At 39.4% G+C, this 15,810-nt stretch overlaps 1 protein-coding gene across 3 annotated transcripts in view; it reads left to right on the top strand.

Annotated features, from left to right (window-relative positions):
* Nucleotides 1-15,810, top strand: part of MSRB3 (methionine sulfoxide reductase B3) — a 166,013-nt gene that overhangs the window by 146,738 nt on the left and 3,465 nt on the right. For all 3 annotated transcript variants that reach the window (XR_004351935.1, XM_032647041.1, XM_032647042.1), the window contains one exon: nt 7,571-7,668. Coding sequence is in view for 2 of the 3 variants with exons in the window: in XM_032647041.1 (XP_032502932.1) it covers nt 7,571-7,668 (98 nt within the window). In the remaining variant the exon portion in view is untranslated. The remainder of the gene's footprint in view (nt 1-7,570; nt 7,669-15,810) is intronic.

The raw sequence follows: 15,810 nt of genomic DNA, 5'->3' as shown, positions 1-15,810 counted from the left end.
AAATAAGGTTATTAAAATAAAAAGTAATTATTAAGAAAAAAAACAGGATGGATTGAACCCTCGGAGAAATGATGGAAGCAAAGCTATACAGACAAAATCTCACACAGAAGCATACACATACACACAAAAAAAGGAAAAGGGGAAAGAATAATAAATCTTGCTCTCAAAGATCACCTCCTTAATTTGGGATGGTTCGTTGTCTATTCAGGTATTCCACAGATGCAGGGTACATCAAGTTGATCGTGGAGCTTTAATCCGCTGCTTCTGAGGCTGCTGGGAGAGATTTCCCTTTCTCTTCTTTGTTCGCACAGCTCCCAGGGCCCAGCTTTGGATTTGGCCCCGCCTCTGTGTGTAGGTCGCCGGAGGGCGTCAGTACAGATATTTTTCACTCCACGTATCTGAGATTCACTTGGTACATTAATTCATTAATGACTCCTCCTGCTGGTGTTGGGGGGTTTCCTGCAGAGACGGGGGGGTGGCTGTGGCTCACGGTGGGGACAAGGCCACTGGCAGCAGAAGTTCTGGGAAGTGCTCCTTGGCGTGAGCCCTCCCAGAGTCTGTCGTTAGCCCCCCGACGGCACTATTTTAAATGATTGGCAATACAGTGATGAACAAAACAAACTCCCTGCTCTTACTGAATTTACATTCTAGTTCAAGAGGCAGCTGTTACCAAGCAAGGTTTTAAAAGAATATTACTATTCAAAAATTGGAAAGGGGAAGGGAGGGGAGACAGTGTAAGTATTAATCTTCATCATGCACAAGAAAGAATCATTTTATAGTTTATAAACAGCACTATCCAATGGTGGAAATGTTTTATATCTGGGGAAAATAATGGTGGAAATATTCTACATCTGTTATCTGTGTTGTCCAATATTGTCCCTATTAACTACATGTAACTGTTGAGAACTTGGACTGTGGTGAGTGTGACTAAGACACTGAAATTTAAATTTTATTTAATTTTAATTAATTTAAATTTAAATTGTAACATGTGGCTGGTAGCTACTGTATTGGACAGCACAGATTTAAATGAAGGAATCAAGAGATAGCAGCATATGCATATTTTTTAGAAATAAATGGAAAACTATTAAAAATGGTTGTCTACAAGGTGGGGAGAATTGAAAGGGAACATTTCACTGAGTCATCTTGCACTGTTTGATTTTCTACTACATGCATGTATTTGGTTATTACTTAAACTTTTGGGTCTTTGAGGGGGAATAGAGAATCATCCTTTTAAAAATGAGATAAAAGTTATACTTGAAGTGTCAACTGAAGTGAATAACTGGGCAAGAATCAGAGCTCTAAGCTTCAAACAATTCTTGTTAGCAGGGGGTCTTCACAGAGAGTTTTATTATTTGGCTTGAGATAGCTAATAAAGTAAATATCGGTTGGTGAGGTTAACATATTCTGGCTTCAGAGAAACTAAAAGCTACAAATTTTGATGTATGGTCCTAGAATTATAGAGCTGTGAGAATTGCTATCCACACAAAATTATAGATGTGTAAGTCTCCAGCTTGTCTCACCAAAACCATGCTCAAACATATATCATCATTATTAAACCATCACTCAAGCCCAGGTGGCATTTGTTGTGCTCAAACTTATTTTGCATTTGAAGACAACGAAATATTTGTAATTACATTTCAATTAAATGAATTCTTGGTCATGCGTAGTTTCTGCTATGTTTTACTGATGGGTCATGTAGCCAATTTACTGGGGGTATTTTTATCTGGGGGTTGAGGGAGGGTGTAGGGGAAGGGGAAGCTGTATAGCAGTCCTTGTTAAATTAAGAGTAAGGGAATGAGGGCCACTTTTTCTAGACGTGGTACAGATGGAATTGGCTTCAACTTGTTTATAATCTGTTGTTAATTTTAACAACTTGTTTTGAAGATTTTTGAGAGGAAGGAGGAAAAGCCTGGTATAGAGAGCTGAGAAAGTTTTTCTCAAGAGGCAGTTGGAGTGGAACATTTTAAATTTATGAACACAACGCTACTTTTGGAGAGCTGTGTCACTATAAAATTCTGGGTTCAAGTAGACTCAGAGCAGCTTTATTAAGCTACATTATGAGTGAGAAGGAATAATTCCTTCTACTGCAATCTAAAAAAATCCATTCTAGTGTAGGTGGTAGCAAGCACCAAGGATCTACTCTTAATCTCTTACTCTTATGTTCAGATTTGCTTCACATTATACCAGCATATACCACATATACCAAGTTATGTCTGCAGATTAATTTGGCCTGATGGTTGGATAAAATTGAAGCAGAACTGTCGTATTCCAACTTGTCGGCATTAGGTGTAGTACCTATAGTTATTTGCTATTTAAAGATGAGAATTCTTAGAGAGGAGAACGTGTTTATTGAATATAAGATATTTTTTGAAAGATACTTTACATTTATTCCATATCATTTTTAGAGGGTAAGTCCAAAGGGCAAAAATTAGAGAGAGACAGATTTCTAACAATTTGAACTCTTCAAAAATGGAATAGCCTTCTTGTGAATTAGTGAGTTTGCTTCTGTTTGGACATATTCAAGCAGATCACAGATGATTTTGTGCCAGAGATGTTGAAGGGGGACTTTACATCAGGCCAGATGATTTCTACCTTCCCTTCCAACTCCTAGGATTCTTAAGATTCTCTAATTTTAGGTTCATGAGCTCAGTAAGAGTTATAATCATTATAACACTTCCAGACGATACTGGAAGCCTATTTCTCCATTGTCAAGCATTCAGATACATTTGGTGGTTTAATACAATGTATACAAAAACTGGTCTGAGTAAATAAAATCTCACACAATTATATTTTTTTCAAATTTAAGAGTTGTTAAAAGTTTAGTTCAGATCATATTTCTGCATATATGTATGCGATGACTAATCCCAGCCTAAGAGCTAAAAATACAAAACTCTTATCGAAATCAGGTGTGCAATAAACAAATAAACTCGTTCATTGCTTACCTGAGAGTCAAGGAAGTGTGGCAAAGACAACTATATATAACAAGCCAATATTACAGTCTATCTACACAGTAACTCATCTACTCCTTCCATCTTTATAAGGTGAAAAAATGAGTTTAAAATTTAAAGCAGAGACAAGATGTATTAACCTGTAAAAATGGTTCTTCAATTGTGTGCCTTTAAATTAATAGAAAAAAGAGAAACTTAGTATTAAAATAGATAAATTATATATCACTATGTTTATGTAGTAGTTGTAGCCAAGGTCCCTAAACAGAATATTGTCCAGTGGTGCCAAGGGGGTCGTAATAGTATCAAGAAGTATTAGATTCAGATTTCAGGTTCTGGTTGAAAAAAAGATAATATTTTATTTGTTTTTAAACTAAGCTAAGGTCTTAAACTAAGCTCCTAAAATCAGAAATATTCTTTAACAGCCACCCTCCAGAGTTGAGGGGAGTTTTTGGAAAAAGGAGACAAAAAAGCATGGAGAAAGATAACATTTTCTAGAGAACTCTGCTAATATTAGAATTAAATGTTTTAATTAGATAGTAATTTACTTGCTTTCTTGTACGTTGTGTCATCTTCTCTAGTTTGTGTTGTTATAGTTCTGCATGTGAAATAACAAAAACATAGAATATAAGATATTCTTGATAATAATAGACTAAAATCTAAAAGGTACAGTTTATGTTCTTGGAAATAAAATGACAATCAGCCCATATCCAGCCTTTTCAAATAGAAGCAAAGGGATGTACTGGGGGTAGGGTGAGTCAATGCTGTTTATACAGGTTTTCACATGACTTTTCTTTTAAAAAGTGTATGGAATACATCCAAAACAAATACTGTTTTGTTAGATGAGAAGACCAAAAGGGAAATCCTAGAGAAAGGAGGATGGATGATCTTTCTTTAATGTCAAAACTGACAAAAACACATCCCCTCCCCCGCACTTTGCTCAAGATAATTTTCTCAACAAGACCCAGATTGCTTCAAGTCTTTGCCTATCACCCTTTGAAGCACTTTCCTTATTATTAGGAGTGGGGGCAGGGTTTCCTTTGAGGATTTTTACAGCAGTGAAGAGTTCCTCCTTTAAATACTTTCACATGATGAGGGAATTCCGCTCTCAAAGTGCTGTCATCACTGTGGCTTCTCTGTCATAAGACAATTTATTCTTGGGTAAAGGTCCTTCTTAGTTTGTCAATAGGACTTACCTTTCCGTTGGATTCTCTTTCTATAGAACTTCTCTTTTTCTGAGAGATATAGCAAAAGAACTCAACATTCTCCTTTGTTAACCTTATTGATGAAGTTGACCGTGATTCTCTTTTGAAATGTGTTCCATACAGGAGGTTATAGACTTCAACATGGCTCTCCTTGTCAATCTCCCACCAATTAAGATGTGGGTGACATATCCAATATTCCATCTTGAAAACTGTATTCCTTCTACAGTGCAAAGGGACACTATGAATTTTGGGATGTTTGGTGTCTCTTCCAGGGTTTTTTTTTTTTTTTTTTTTTTTTGCGATACGCGGGCCTCTCACTGTTGTGGCCTCTCCCGTTGCGGAGCACAGGCTCCGGACGCGCAGGCTCAGCGGCCGTGGCTTACGGGCCCAGCCGCTCCGCAACATGTGGGATCTTCCCGGACCGGGGCACGAACCCGTGTCCCCAGCATCGGCAGGCGGACTCTCAACCACTGCGCCACCAAGCAAGCCCTCTTCTAGTGTTTAAATAGCACCATGGTAAACAACAAACTATTCAAGTGTCAAAACAGTTTTCTCAGAAACATTGAAATCTTTTGAGAACCTTTACTCCATGTCATCCCACATCACCCTGCTCAACTCTTGAATGTGGTCTCCTGGAAAATTTTATAAATATTTAATTCATGGATGCAAAATGTATAGCTGTATGGTTTCATAGCTCATTTGAAAGCAGTTCCTTTCCCTCCCCAAAATCTTTAGTAGGCAGTGATTCACAATTATTAGGAAAGAATTAGAATTAAGAAACCCCAAATAGAATTGACAGTTTTCTCAATATTATTGCCTAAGGGTGTGCTTCTAAGTCTTCCTGGCTGTTTTAGATAAATGAATAAAATACTTATCTATATCCCAAGCTACATTACATGATTTATATCATTACTCTTGGACTTTCCTTTGAACAGTTTGGTCTTTAGAAAGTGAGAGAATAGGTATTGTCGGGTATCCATTTCCACCTAGAAGCTCTTAAGTGCAACAGTGTATCTATCAACTAATCCAGACTGGCCGTAAACATATTTCTTAAAACCTTCAGCTTCCTTCCTGCCAGAGTGTTCAAATGATTGACCTCTCAGCCTTTCACTGAGGAAAAAAGTGGAACATAAGAAGAGAGCCCTAGACTAAATCAGAACACTCAGATTCTATTTTTGGCTCTGCCACTTCCTGCCTGAGTAACATTGGCAAGTAACTTGTCCTTCTGCTTCCCCATCCCTCTCCCCCAAAAACCCTGTAAAGTGAGTGATGATGATGATCATAGATGATCGTCAATGTGTTTTTACTACCTCAAATAAATAATAAGGTTATTTCACCTACATAGAGAGGCTTAATTATAGTAAATGAGCCAAAACGGAAAGTCCAGTGAGAAAGTAGCATTGATATTCCTTAATCTGGTCTTGTAAAGAAGGAGTATGATTATATTCTTTCCTTCTTCTATGGGACTCTGTGGTGTACTGTAATTATTCATCCCACTTTCTTATTTAAAGTTAGTGGAAAATCCGTTTAATAAACATTTCAGCTGTGCCTTTGTGCTGTACACCATGGTAGGCTGTGAGTATACTCAGGTCAGCGCTTTCGAAATGCTCACCAGCTAAGCAGGGAGAAAGCATGAAAACAAATCACAAATCTAGTGTGATGAATAGAACAAGATAAGTATACCTAAGATGCAGAGGTAGCATGGGAAATACATATATATTTCTCCGTACCTATTTTAAATTCTAGAAATAGGAAAATGTGGATGTGGTGGAGGGAGGGAGGTAGCTTTAGGGTAAACTTAAAATAAAAACAAAAACTCCTAACTCTTTACCTGTTTACTACTGAATCAAATATGTCCCGTCATAATATTAGTTGCTATAAACTGTAATCAAATGAGTTAAGACATGGGAGCTTTAAAAAACAAAAACAGAAACAGAATGTTCTCTTTCTTTTCATAGATAAATTATTTTTCAATGTCTTGAAGCATCACCACTAAATTTCTCTTTATCAATGGGTACTTCTGTCATTGAACAAAGAAGAGCACCTAAATGTATCAAGTAATCATTAAAAACCAAATACTATAAGCCAGACTATATTCAGATTCTCTTTGGAATTTAGAAAATGGGGAGAAACAAGTTTTCTTAAGGATACTGATGCTTCTTAGCATAATTAAGTTTTGTGGAATATTATCTTATATAGACAGAGTTAAGGTTTTCCTGGTGATCTGTAGCAATCTCGAAGTCAAATCAAAGAATTGGAAAGTGTTTAAACTCTGGATGTTAAATCTAGCACTACCAAAGCTATGTTGTTGCTTAAGGGGGGGAAGGGGAGCTTGGGGGAGTTTAGTATAAAAACTTGGCCTGAGCTAATTTGTTTTGTTTGAAACTGGAAATCATATTGTGGAAATTTGCATTCTGTTTTCTTTCAAAAGGTGTATTAACACAAGGCACTCAGTTTTTAAAGGGCTTCCTCCTTTCTATAGGAAAAATTTGGCTTCTGAAAAAGGAAAAAAGTTGCACAAGCAATTCAGCAACATTGCACCTCTTTCATCATTTTGAGGATACAGGCTTCAACTCAGTAACTCCAGACATATTTTCTGGAAACATGTAAAAACATGCCCATAAGTACTGAACATAAAACCTGACTGTATACCCATAAACATGTGTACAGTCTTATGGTCTGCTTACCACTGGGTTTCTTAAAGCCATGTGCATATTTTAAAAATCACTAGACTAAATGAAAATTGGAACAAGATGCTATTTGAGAGAAGGCGCTACCCAGAGATGCCTGAGGAACACTGCTCTGTGACTCTCCTATGAAGTAAGCAAGCCTCTTGCCCATCAATAGATAGAACCTATGCTTTCCAGATAACCCCTATCCTGAGAAATTAGATTAAGATGGAAAAAACAATTAAAAAAAATATTTTAACCATCCAAACTGAGTACTAAAAAAACCTGGTTCCTAAAGAAGCATGGAATAGTTGAAAAATTAACAGCCAGACCAGTTGGATTGTGTTTTGGAAAACATCACACTGTAAAACTCACAGTGCTTCAGGACCGTGCCCAGTGACTCTGAAGATAAGAGAGAGAAGAGGAAATGGTGATAGAGAGCTTCATAAGTTCAGGGATGTGCTAAAGAAACTACTGGAAGGTCTAAGAGAGTCTCATGAAACATAAAATCCCAATACAACTGTAATCTGAATGTGAGGAAAAGGTTATTCTTAAAAAAAATAGTTGCATTCTTGCAAAATATATTAACCTTGAGTCTTCGACCTTTTTTTTTTCAGGTTGAAAAAGTTAAGCATGATTCATATACTAAAGATTTCCATTCTATGCTTAGTATTTCTTTTAAAATTGCATTCTAACCCAAGGATGTGTCTCTCTCTCCTCTGTTTTGGTTCTTGTGCTTGCTCTGACCCAGGATGGCCTTCATTCCACGATGTGATCAGTTCTGATGCGGTCACATTCACAGATGACTTTTCCTATGGGATGCACAGGGTGGAAACCAGCTGCTCTCAGGTCAGTTAATCCCACCTGAAAATCCAAAATGATGCTCACTCTGCATTGCAAGTACTTTCAAGACTCCTGGTTGTACGAAATATAGCACCTAAGGCCAAGTGACCCATCACAAAAGGGACAAACACAATGAAGTCTCTATCAAGTCCTAATGACATCTCAGTCTTGAGGAGTTTAGCAAGTCCACTTAAATGTCAGTCATTGGCTTCAACACTATTAAACAAAATCATTGGGAGGAAAAATCATCTTCAATTGACTTAATACAGTGGGGAATGGGTCATTCTTAGGGCATGTGAAGATTTCATCACATGGCCTCACATAATCTGTTCACATAATCCCCCTCTCCCTGCAGTTCTGTGCACTCATTGTTCAGTTATAATACCTCTAATGGTAATGATCCCAACATGGTCAACAAAGACCCCAGAAACAGCTCTCCTTGGGTGGATGTGAGGAGGGAGGTTGGAGAGCGGCAGAAGGAAGAGGAAGTTCAGTGGTGGGCTGTATGGGAGCAGAGAGGGAATGTGTGATAAGGTAATTCCTTCTCTACTTCTCCTAGGAATAGGCCTATCCTCATTTCCAAGGATGTTCTAGTTAGTTCCTTCCACCCTGCTCTGACTGAACTAGTGCTGGATCTAAGGGGGAAAATGAACGTGTGTTGAGCAGAAGGCAAAAATATAGTTAATCTGTCATCCCAATCAAGAAATTTGAACTTTTGGGGGTTTTGTGCTTAAGCCCAGAGACATAGCCAGAACCTTCTAGTTCTAGAGCAACTGCACATTAGATAGTCTCTTCTAGTTCTCTAGAACTAGGGCAACTGCACATTTTATTCTAGAGTAGGTAGTCCTGCCCTAATTTGCTTTAAATAAGTGAAATATAAAGTCTGAGTATTGTGGCACTGGAACTCATTGATACTACAGAGTGTTTTGTTGGGGGTTGTCTCTTGTACAGTACATATCAGAGGTAGAGGGGGCACAATCAGGCAGCTGTGATAGCAAAGGGATTGCCACGTGGGCCTCCCTCAGCCTTCTTCCACCTGACCGTTAACCCCCTTCATCAGGCACATGAGTTTTAGGGAGTAGGTAGCATATTTACTACCAAGTAGGGAAGGAGATTGGTTTGAACCTAACCACCTGATGAATTCCTGTTTTATTTTTTCAAAATAAGGCTGGCAAGTTAACTGTCTTCTAAGTATGAGGACCACTCTCTCCCTTGAAAAGCAGGCTTTATATTTTATCCAAGTCACATTTTCAGTTCACTCTTGTTTCTCAGATCTGAGTCTGAGCAAGATGGTGGTACTTTTTGATCCTGGGTCTCACCCCCAGAGATTCTAATTTAATTGGTTTGGGTGAGGCCTGAACGTCAACATTCTTAACAACTCCCCTGGTAAATGTTCACAATAACCTTATGACTAGATAATGTTATTCTCTCTCATTTTACACTTGAGAAAACGGAGGCACAAGGAGTGTAATTACACTTGTGTAGATATTCATAGATTGAACTGAGACTTGAATTTGGGCAGTTAGCTCCAGAGCTCTTTACGGTGCTCAGTTGGATAAATAAGTAGATAGAGGGGAGGTAGGTAGGTAGGTAGGTAGATAGGTAGATAGATAGATACATGTACCACAAAGAGTCATATTGAAATAAGAAAAAAAACAAAAAAACCCAAATCCTCTGATCCCTCAGCAGTTAAATTCAATTCAGTTTTGGATTCAACTGAATTTTTATTGATTTTTGCTATAACTGCCACAGAAGCAAATTGTGAATATCTACCCAGGAATCTAAAATACTTGACAAAAAAGTGAGGTTGGATGGTACACAGTAATTTGTAACTTAGGTACATAGTACTTAGTAAACCTCTCTTAAGGCTAATGGTTGTTTTTTTCTTTCTTTGTTTAACCTGCCTTAAAGGCTGTTATATGACTGCTACTTTCCTCTTCACTCAGAACCCACTTTCAAACATTGAGTTCTATGAAAATCAGATAAAAAAGGGACAGAAAAGGTGGGGCATAAGATAATACCTTTCATTCAGGCCCTACTCTGATGTCTTTGCGACTAATTCTTATAATTCACAGTTAGAATATACTTCCTCCTTTCTCTGTGCCAGCCACTGAGGTAACACCAGTGGGAGTCAAGACAAGACCATTAGGAAGACCAGAGGACTTCAGTGGTCACAGAGACTACAGTGACCAGAGGAATGAAACCCACAGACTGTGCCCAAATTAGGCAACACTCATAACAGATACCAAGCTAACCCAAGCATAGCTCTCAGCCCTTTGGTTAAAGGCCTAGGTGACTGTTACTATTCTTTGGTCCTTTCCTAACAGTTGCGTGAAGAACTAACACTGACTGACCTACTCCATTTCAGCTTCTTTTTCCACCACTTTTATTTCTCACATTAGAAAGTGACCCTTTCTTAAATAAAACTCTTAAATTTAAAGAGAAGAGGGAGGGATATTTGTTCCACTTCTTTCTTAAATTTAAAGAGAAGAGAGAGGGAAATTTGTTCCATGAACACATGTATAAACAGGCATGCTTTGAGAAGTAAGTACCATGTAGAAAATAATTGGGTTCCAGCTCCAAAGAATATGTTTGCTGGACTCTTTCCTGTGTGGACAGAGTGGACATGTCTGCCCCACAGTGCACTAAGAGCTCACTAAGCTAAAGTGTTCTGGGTGTCTTTCCTTTCAGTTTCTTTGTCTTCTAATTTGTGTTTGACACAGACATTTATTTTCCTCCTGTATTATATTTTTCTTTAGTTTTCTCTTGTCCATTTTCTCATTCATCCTTTTTATCTTGACTCGAGGGAAAAAAACTGATTTAATGGTTTCCATACTAGAGTAACCACTTGTATCTTATTTCCTAGTTTCTCACCCTTAACACTATTTTTCATTATCAGTTTATCTTCTTTTACCTTCTATTCTTTCAGTTTAGGAAGTCTCTTCTCCTACATGCAACTTCTCCCATCTTTTTTTTTTTTTTCTTTTAAACTTTTGGATGGTGACATGGTATGGCAAAATTGTCTGGTTTGCTTCTCCTCTTTCTAAAATTCTTGTTGTATTTTGAATTCATATGGTTTGTCCTTTTTCTGGACTGCATTGCATGAAAGGGGTTTGTGTTATAAAGAATCTATTAGATGTTTTCAGTATCTTAGAGCCATTCTCAGTTGGACATGGTATGTGGAATGCTTCTTTCTTATGGTAAAGATGGAGCATCTAAACACGTAGACCCTTTTACTGCCAACTTACACAAATAAACTGAGCTTCTGTGGATGGAACCAGTAGACTCAACCTGCTTGCCTGGCAATATGGCGATATTTTTTTTTTTTGGTGTATGGGTCTCTAATTCTTGCCTTAATACTTAGGATTCCTCTCCTTCTCCTTCTCCCCTCCCCCATCCTCCCTTCTCCTCCTCCCCTGCCCCTTCTTCTTCATTGTGATATGGATCACACCATGAAGTGAATTAGGCCTCATATTTGGGTAAGAATTCTAAACACATTGGGAGCTGTACCTACCACCTCATTATACTACACTGTAGTTTTTCCATGTGTCCAGTGACTTCTTTTTTTTTTTTTAATTTTTTAAATTTATCTTTGGCTGCGTTGGGTCTTCGTTGCTGCACATGGGCTTTCTCTAGTTGCGGGAATGAGGGCTACTCTTCGTTGTGGTGCGCGGGCTTCTCGTTGCAGTGGCTCTCCACTTTGGTGGGCGTATGTATCTTCCCCCTGGCTGTAGCAATTTCCTCACAATTTTCAGTTATAAAGAATTTTTCTTAATTTCATTTAATTCACATTTTTAGTTAGCGATAAAATATATTGCTTCTATTCCACTTTCACTGACTACTATGAGTAATTGCTTGACAGCTTCTTCCTAATCCTCCAACCCCAGCCTGTTAGGCAACACTGTCAGGAATTTAAATTCAGTGCAAAGAGGTAAGATTTGCATGGTTGAAGCTGTAGTTCAGTGAAGTCTCTCCTGGAAATACTTGGGGAATTCTTCCTTCTTTAGATCAAAACTCTACATCTGCAGCAAATGGGAGACCAATAAATCACTTAACTTTTTGTAATAATCTTTGAGGAAGAACCCTGAGTTTACCCAAGTTGGACTCTATTTATGACTGCAGCTATTACTGCTTGAATCTATGGTAGAGTCCCTTAAGTTTGTTTTAGATCCTTATTAATTTGTTCTAAGTTAGCCAAATCAACAGAAAGGTAAATATCCACCAATACAAAGTATTTTTCAAGAGTTAAGCAGTTTTTGGGCTTCCCTGGTGGCGGAGTGGTTAAGAATTCGCCTGCCAGTGCAGCGGACACTGGTTTGAGCCCTGGTCCAGGAAGATCCTACATGCCGCGGAGCAACTAAGCCCGTGCGCCACAACTACTGAGCCTGCACTCTAGAGCCCACGAGAGCCCGTGTGCCACAACTACTGAGCCCGTGTGCCACGACTACCGAAGCTTGCACGCCTAGAGCCCATGCTCCACAACAAGAGAAGCCACTGAATAAGAAGCCTGCTCACTGCAGCGAAGAGTAGCCCCTGCTCACCACAACTAGAGAAAGCCACGCGCAGCAACAAAGACCCAATGCAGCCCCAAATAAATAATAAATAAATAAAATTTTAAAAAAGAGTTAAGCGGTTTTTGGTAAAACCCCAAACCTTATTAATCTTTTGCAGGTGACAACTCATATATTGCTGATGATTAAAGACACCCATGTGTTACAATAGGATTTCAGACTCACAGCCCCTCTTTTTCTTGATCTTTCAGTAAAATCATAATGCTAAACTGGTGACTTCACAATCATTTCCTTGGCAAAAGATTAATATCACAAGCACAGAGGAAAAGAGCCCTACTTACACACAAGTGTCTTTGATAATGATGGGAGAAAACAGGATACTACTGGCAAAGTAAATTGCTTTCCTTCTTAAAACTTTTCTCCTTCTCATCCTGCCCCATGTGCCCAAGTGTAAAAGCCCTGCTTTGAAACTGCTTCATCTTGTAGATCAAACACTTAAGAGAAAATGATAATGATAAAACCCCAAACATCCTAGGAATAGCTAGCTGGGAGAAAACCTTCCAGGACAGTTGGAAATATATCAGTGCAGAAATATGTAACTGTGTTGAGTGCACTATTTGTATTTCTCATGCACACAATTGAGAATTGCAGTCAGATTTTAAGGAATTATGTTAAATTTGATGCTCAATCACTTTTCTTTTTTTTGAGGGGGGTCCTTTCCCTTGGTTCTCTACAGGTTCTTTAGTTGCCAGTTTTTCTGAGTGAGAGGCTTAGGTGATAAAGGATTCCCGTGGGAATTTAAATTATTTCTTTTGAACAATGCTTATCTCATGCTTCCTCAGAATAAGAGCTGGAAGATTCGGTCATAGTTTGTATTTTACCTGTAAAAGAAAGAAATACATAACCATTTTAAAACAACTTTCAAAATGCACACCAAAGATCGTACCCTGAAATAAATCATTAAGAGCAGGTTTCAGAGATTTCTTCATTGGGCAGCCAGTTTGTTTCAGTTACAACCAGGTGTGCTGAGGGATCCCAGCACACTGCCAGCTGGCTGGGGCCGGGACGCGGAGCTCGCAGGTGGCTAAAGAAACAGTGCATCTGTGACAACTTTCGTTCATCACCGTAGCCTTCCACCAGGGTTAGAAGCTGGAAAGAATGGGCTCCATGGGTGTTCCCCTCAGGGAGGAGCCTTCAGGGATTGTGCACTTTTAAAAGAAACCAGGTACTGGTCTTTTATGGGAGGCTAGGTGCTCCTGGGAGGAAGCAGAAATGGTACTGTGTGGTTAGGCTTCCTTCAGACAAACAACTTCAAACAAACTTACAACTTTGCAGGCAACCGGATGGGCATGTATGGGGTGGCACAGATCTAAATGAACACCTTGCTCCTCCCTCAGTTATGTGAGCCTGGAGTGAATCTTCCAGAACACCTTGTGCAAGCATGACGAAGCTATCACTATTGTTTTTAGGGGACCATTACCATTTCTGAGGGTTTCCCTACCCCATCACCAACCCAGATACTTATCTACCAATGATCTTCGTTGCCTTTTCCCCACTATAATTCTTCTTCCTCATCCCGCTCCCTTTTTCTGTTGCCTGGGTCTAGAATCTGTGTTTTTCTTATTGAAATGACTTGTTTCATTGATCCAAATGAAACTGCAGGCCGATAACCAACTCAGTCCAACAGATTAAATTACTCTAATCTGGATTTTTTTTTTGAATGATTTGGGAAATGAATGATTTGGGAAATACACACTACAAAATGGCTTCAAGTATACCATTGCTATGCTTTATCTTTGTAGTAAGGTAAAGAGAACTGTTTTCTAAATATGCTCAAGATGATTAATAAAGGCAATATCATTTATTTTTGCCCAGATAGCTGTATTCTCTCATTAAAAAAAAAAGAAAAACCAAAAATACTATCTGAGGCTTTTATGTGAAAACGCCACCTCTCAGATGCCAGGTGATTGAAGAGCCGGAGCTGCACATGAGATCAATAATTGTGCACACGTGCTGGTCACCGAGAGTTCCTGTTGGCCTGCACGCTGACTCTTTTGGCAGGCAGAAGTAGGTGCTTTCCTGTGTCCACTGGGTAAGCATGTGTATTTTTACTGGTGCATCTTAGCTGCTGATGCCTGAAAATTTGGTCTCCATTGTTTATAGAAAGGGAAAGCAATCTGAGCTGTCAGCCTTGATATTACCTAAACCTGCATAAAATGTGGTAAAATAATGCAAGATTTGTTTTTTAGGCCTGTTTCATATTTTCCAGGCAACAGATCAAATCAGTTCAGGGTTCATTTTTAGTTCTTTAATAAGCTGACACAGTATGTTGGCAGTAAAATAAGAATGCACTTTTCCCATGGAAGTGCCCTCTAGTTGAAGTTGCTATTTGTGCTATTCATTAATAACTAGAGAACCCTCGAAAATTGAATTTAGTACTTTCTATGGGGAAACTGAGATTCTGGTTCTTTCCACTGTAATGAGCACCATCCCTCACTTCTCTCTCATCGTCTCCTATTTTCCTTCCTTGCAATGTATAAGTGTTTTATACACCAAACAAGCTCAGTGAGAAGAATTAATGAACCATCTGTATGTCTCTTCTCTCACGTTCTTGCCTAAGTCTTGACTCCTCCATCTGCTTGAGATGCTCTCCCCTGGATATCCTCTCCTTCACTTCCTCCAGGTTCTTATCCCAAAGCCAGCCCGGAAAAACCACCCCTGGCCACCTTACCTAAAATGTCAGCCCCCAACCTGTGTCACTTTCTGGTTTTCATCTTCGTTTTTGTTTTGCTCCTTAGTATTTACTTCCACCTACTGTGCTTTACGGTCCCTAATTTCCTTTGTATTTTCCGTCTCCCCCACTGGAATGTAAGCTCCATGAGGCTACTGCCTGTACCTCCAGAGTCTGGGACAGTGCCTGGCATGTAGCAGACGCTCCATAAATATTTGTGAAATGAATGAACGGGGGTCATTTGCCCCAGGCTTTGGTTTCTTTGTTACGCGACGAACGATGTGTTTTTGCAGCCTGTTTGAATGTGGAGCACTAACGTCCCCATATCCTTCAGCCCTGTTCCTGCTGAGGAGGGTGGGGGACAGGTAAGTGTGGCCTGTGCTCTTATCTCCTGGAGCTGAATCCAGCAGCAGACTAGTTAGTGCGGGCTCTGTTCAGTGAGCCAGGCTTTTTGGAGACACTTTCTCTGGGCTGGATTTCTCTTAACACCGTCATAACCAACCATCCCTCCTTCTGCCTCTGTCTGGACTCTCTGCCTCTCCTCCTTCCCCAGCTTTTTGGATAGTCAGTGGCATGGAATGAGCTCGACAGCTTATTCCTCCTCCACATGACCCAGTTTGTGCAGGTAAGGCAGACCGCATGGCACTCCACCTGTTGGAGGCCAGAAAAACCGATTGCGTGGACTAGTGACGTTTCCATTTTGCCCCACTGCAGTCTTGGTGACCGTGACATAAATCTGTTGAGTCTTGCTATTGCTTTGCTGGGTTCCAGGAACATCCAATGCTCGTCTGATGTTAAGTTTTACTGCCCATGAAAACAAACGTCACCTCCGTCATGGCCAGTTAAACAGTATCTTTTACAGTGGACTTCTGCATATCTGAAAGCCACCCATCCAAAGCCAAAAGC

The sequence above is a fragment of the Phocoena sinus genome, chromosome 10 (assembly GCF_008692025.1).
Source record: "Phocoena sinus isolate mPhoSin1 chromosome 10, mPhoSin1.pri, whole genome shotgun sequence".
In the NCBI taxonomy this organism is placed as follows: domain Eukaryota; kingdom Metazoa; phylum Chordata; class Mammalia; order Artiodactyla; family Phocoenidae; genus Phocoena; species Phocoena sinus.
Note: the sequence above shows the minus strand (reverse complement) of the source record. Positions and strands in the feature narration are given on the sequence as shown.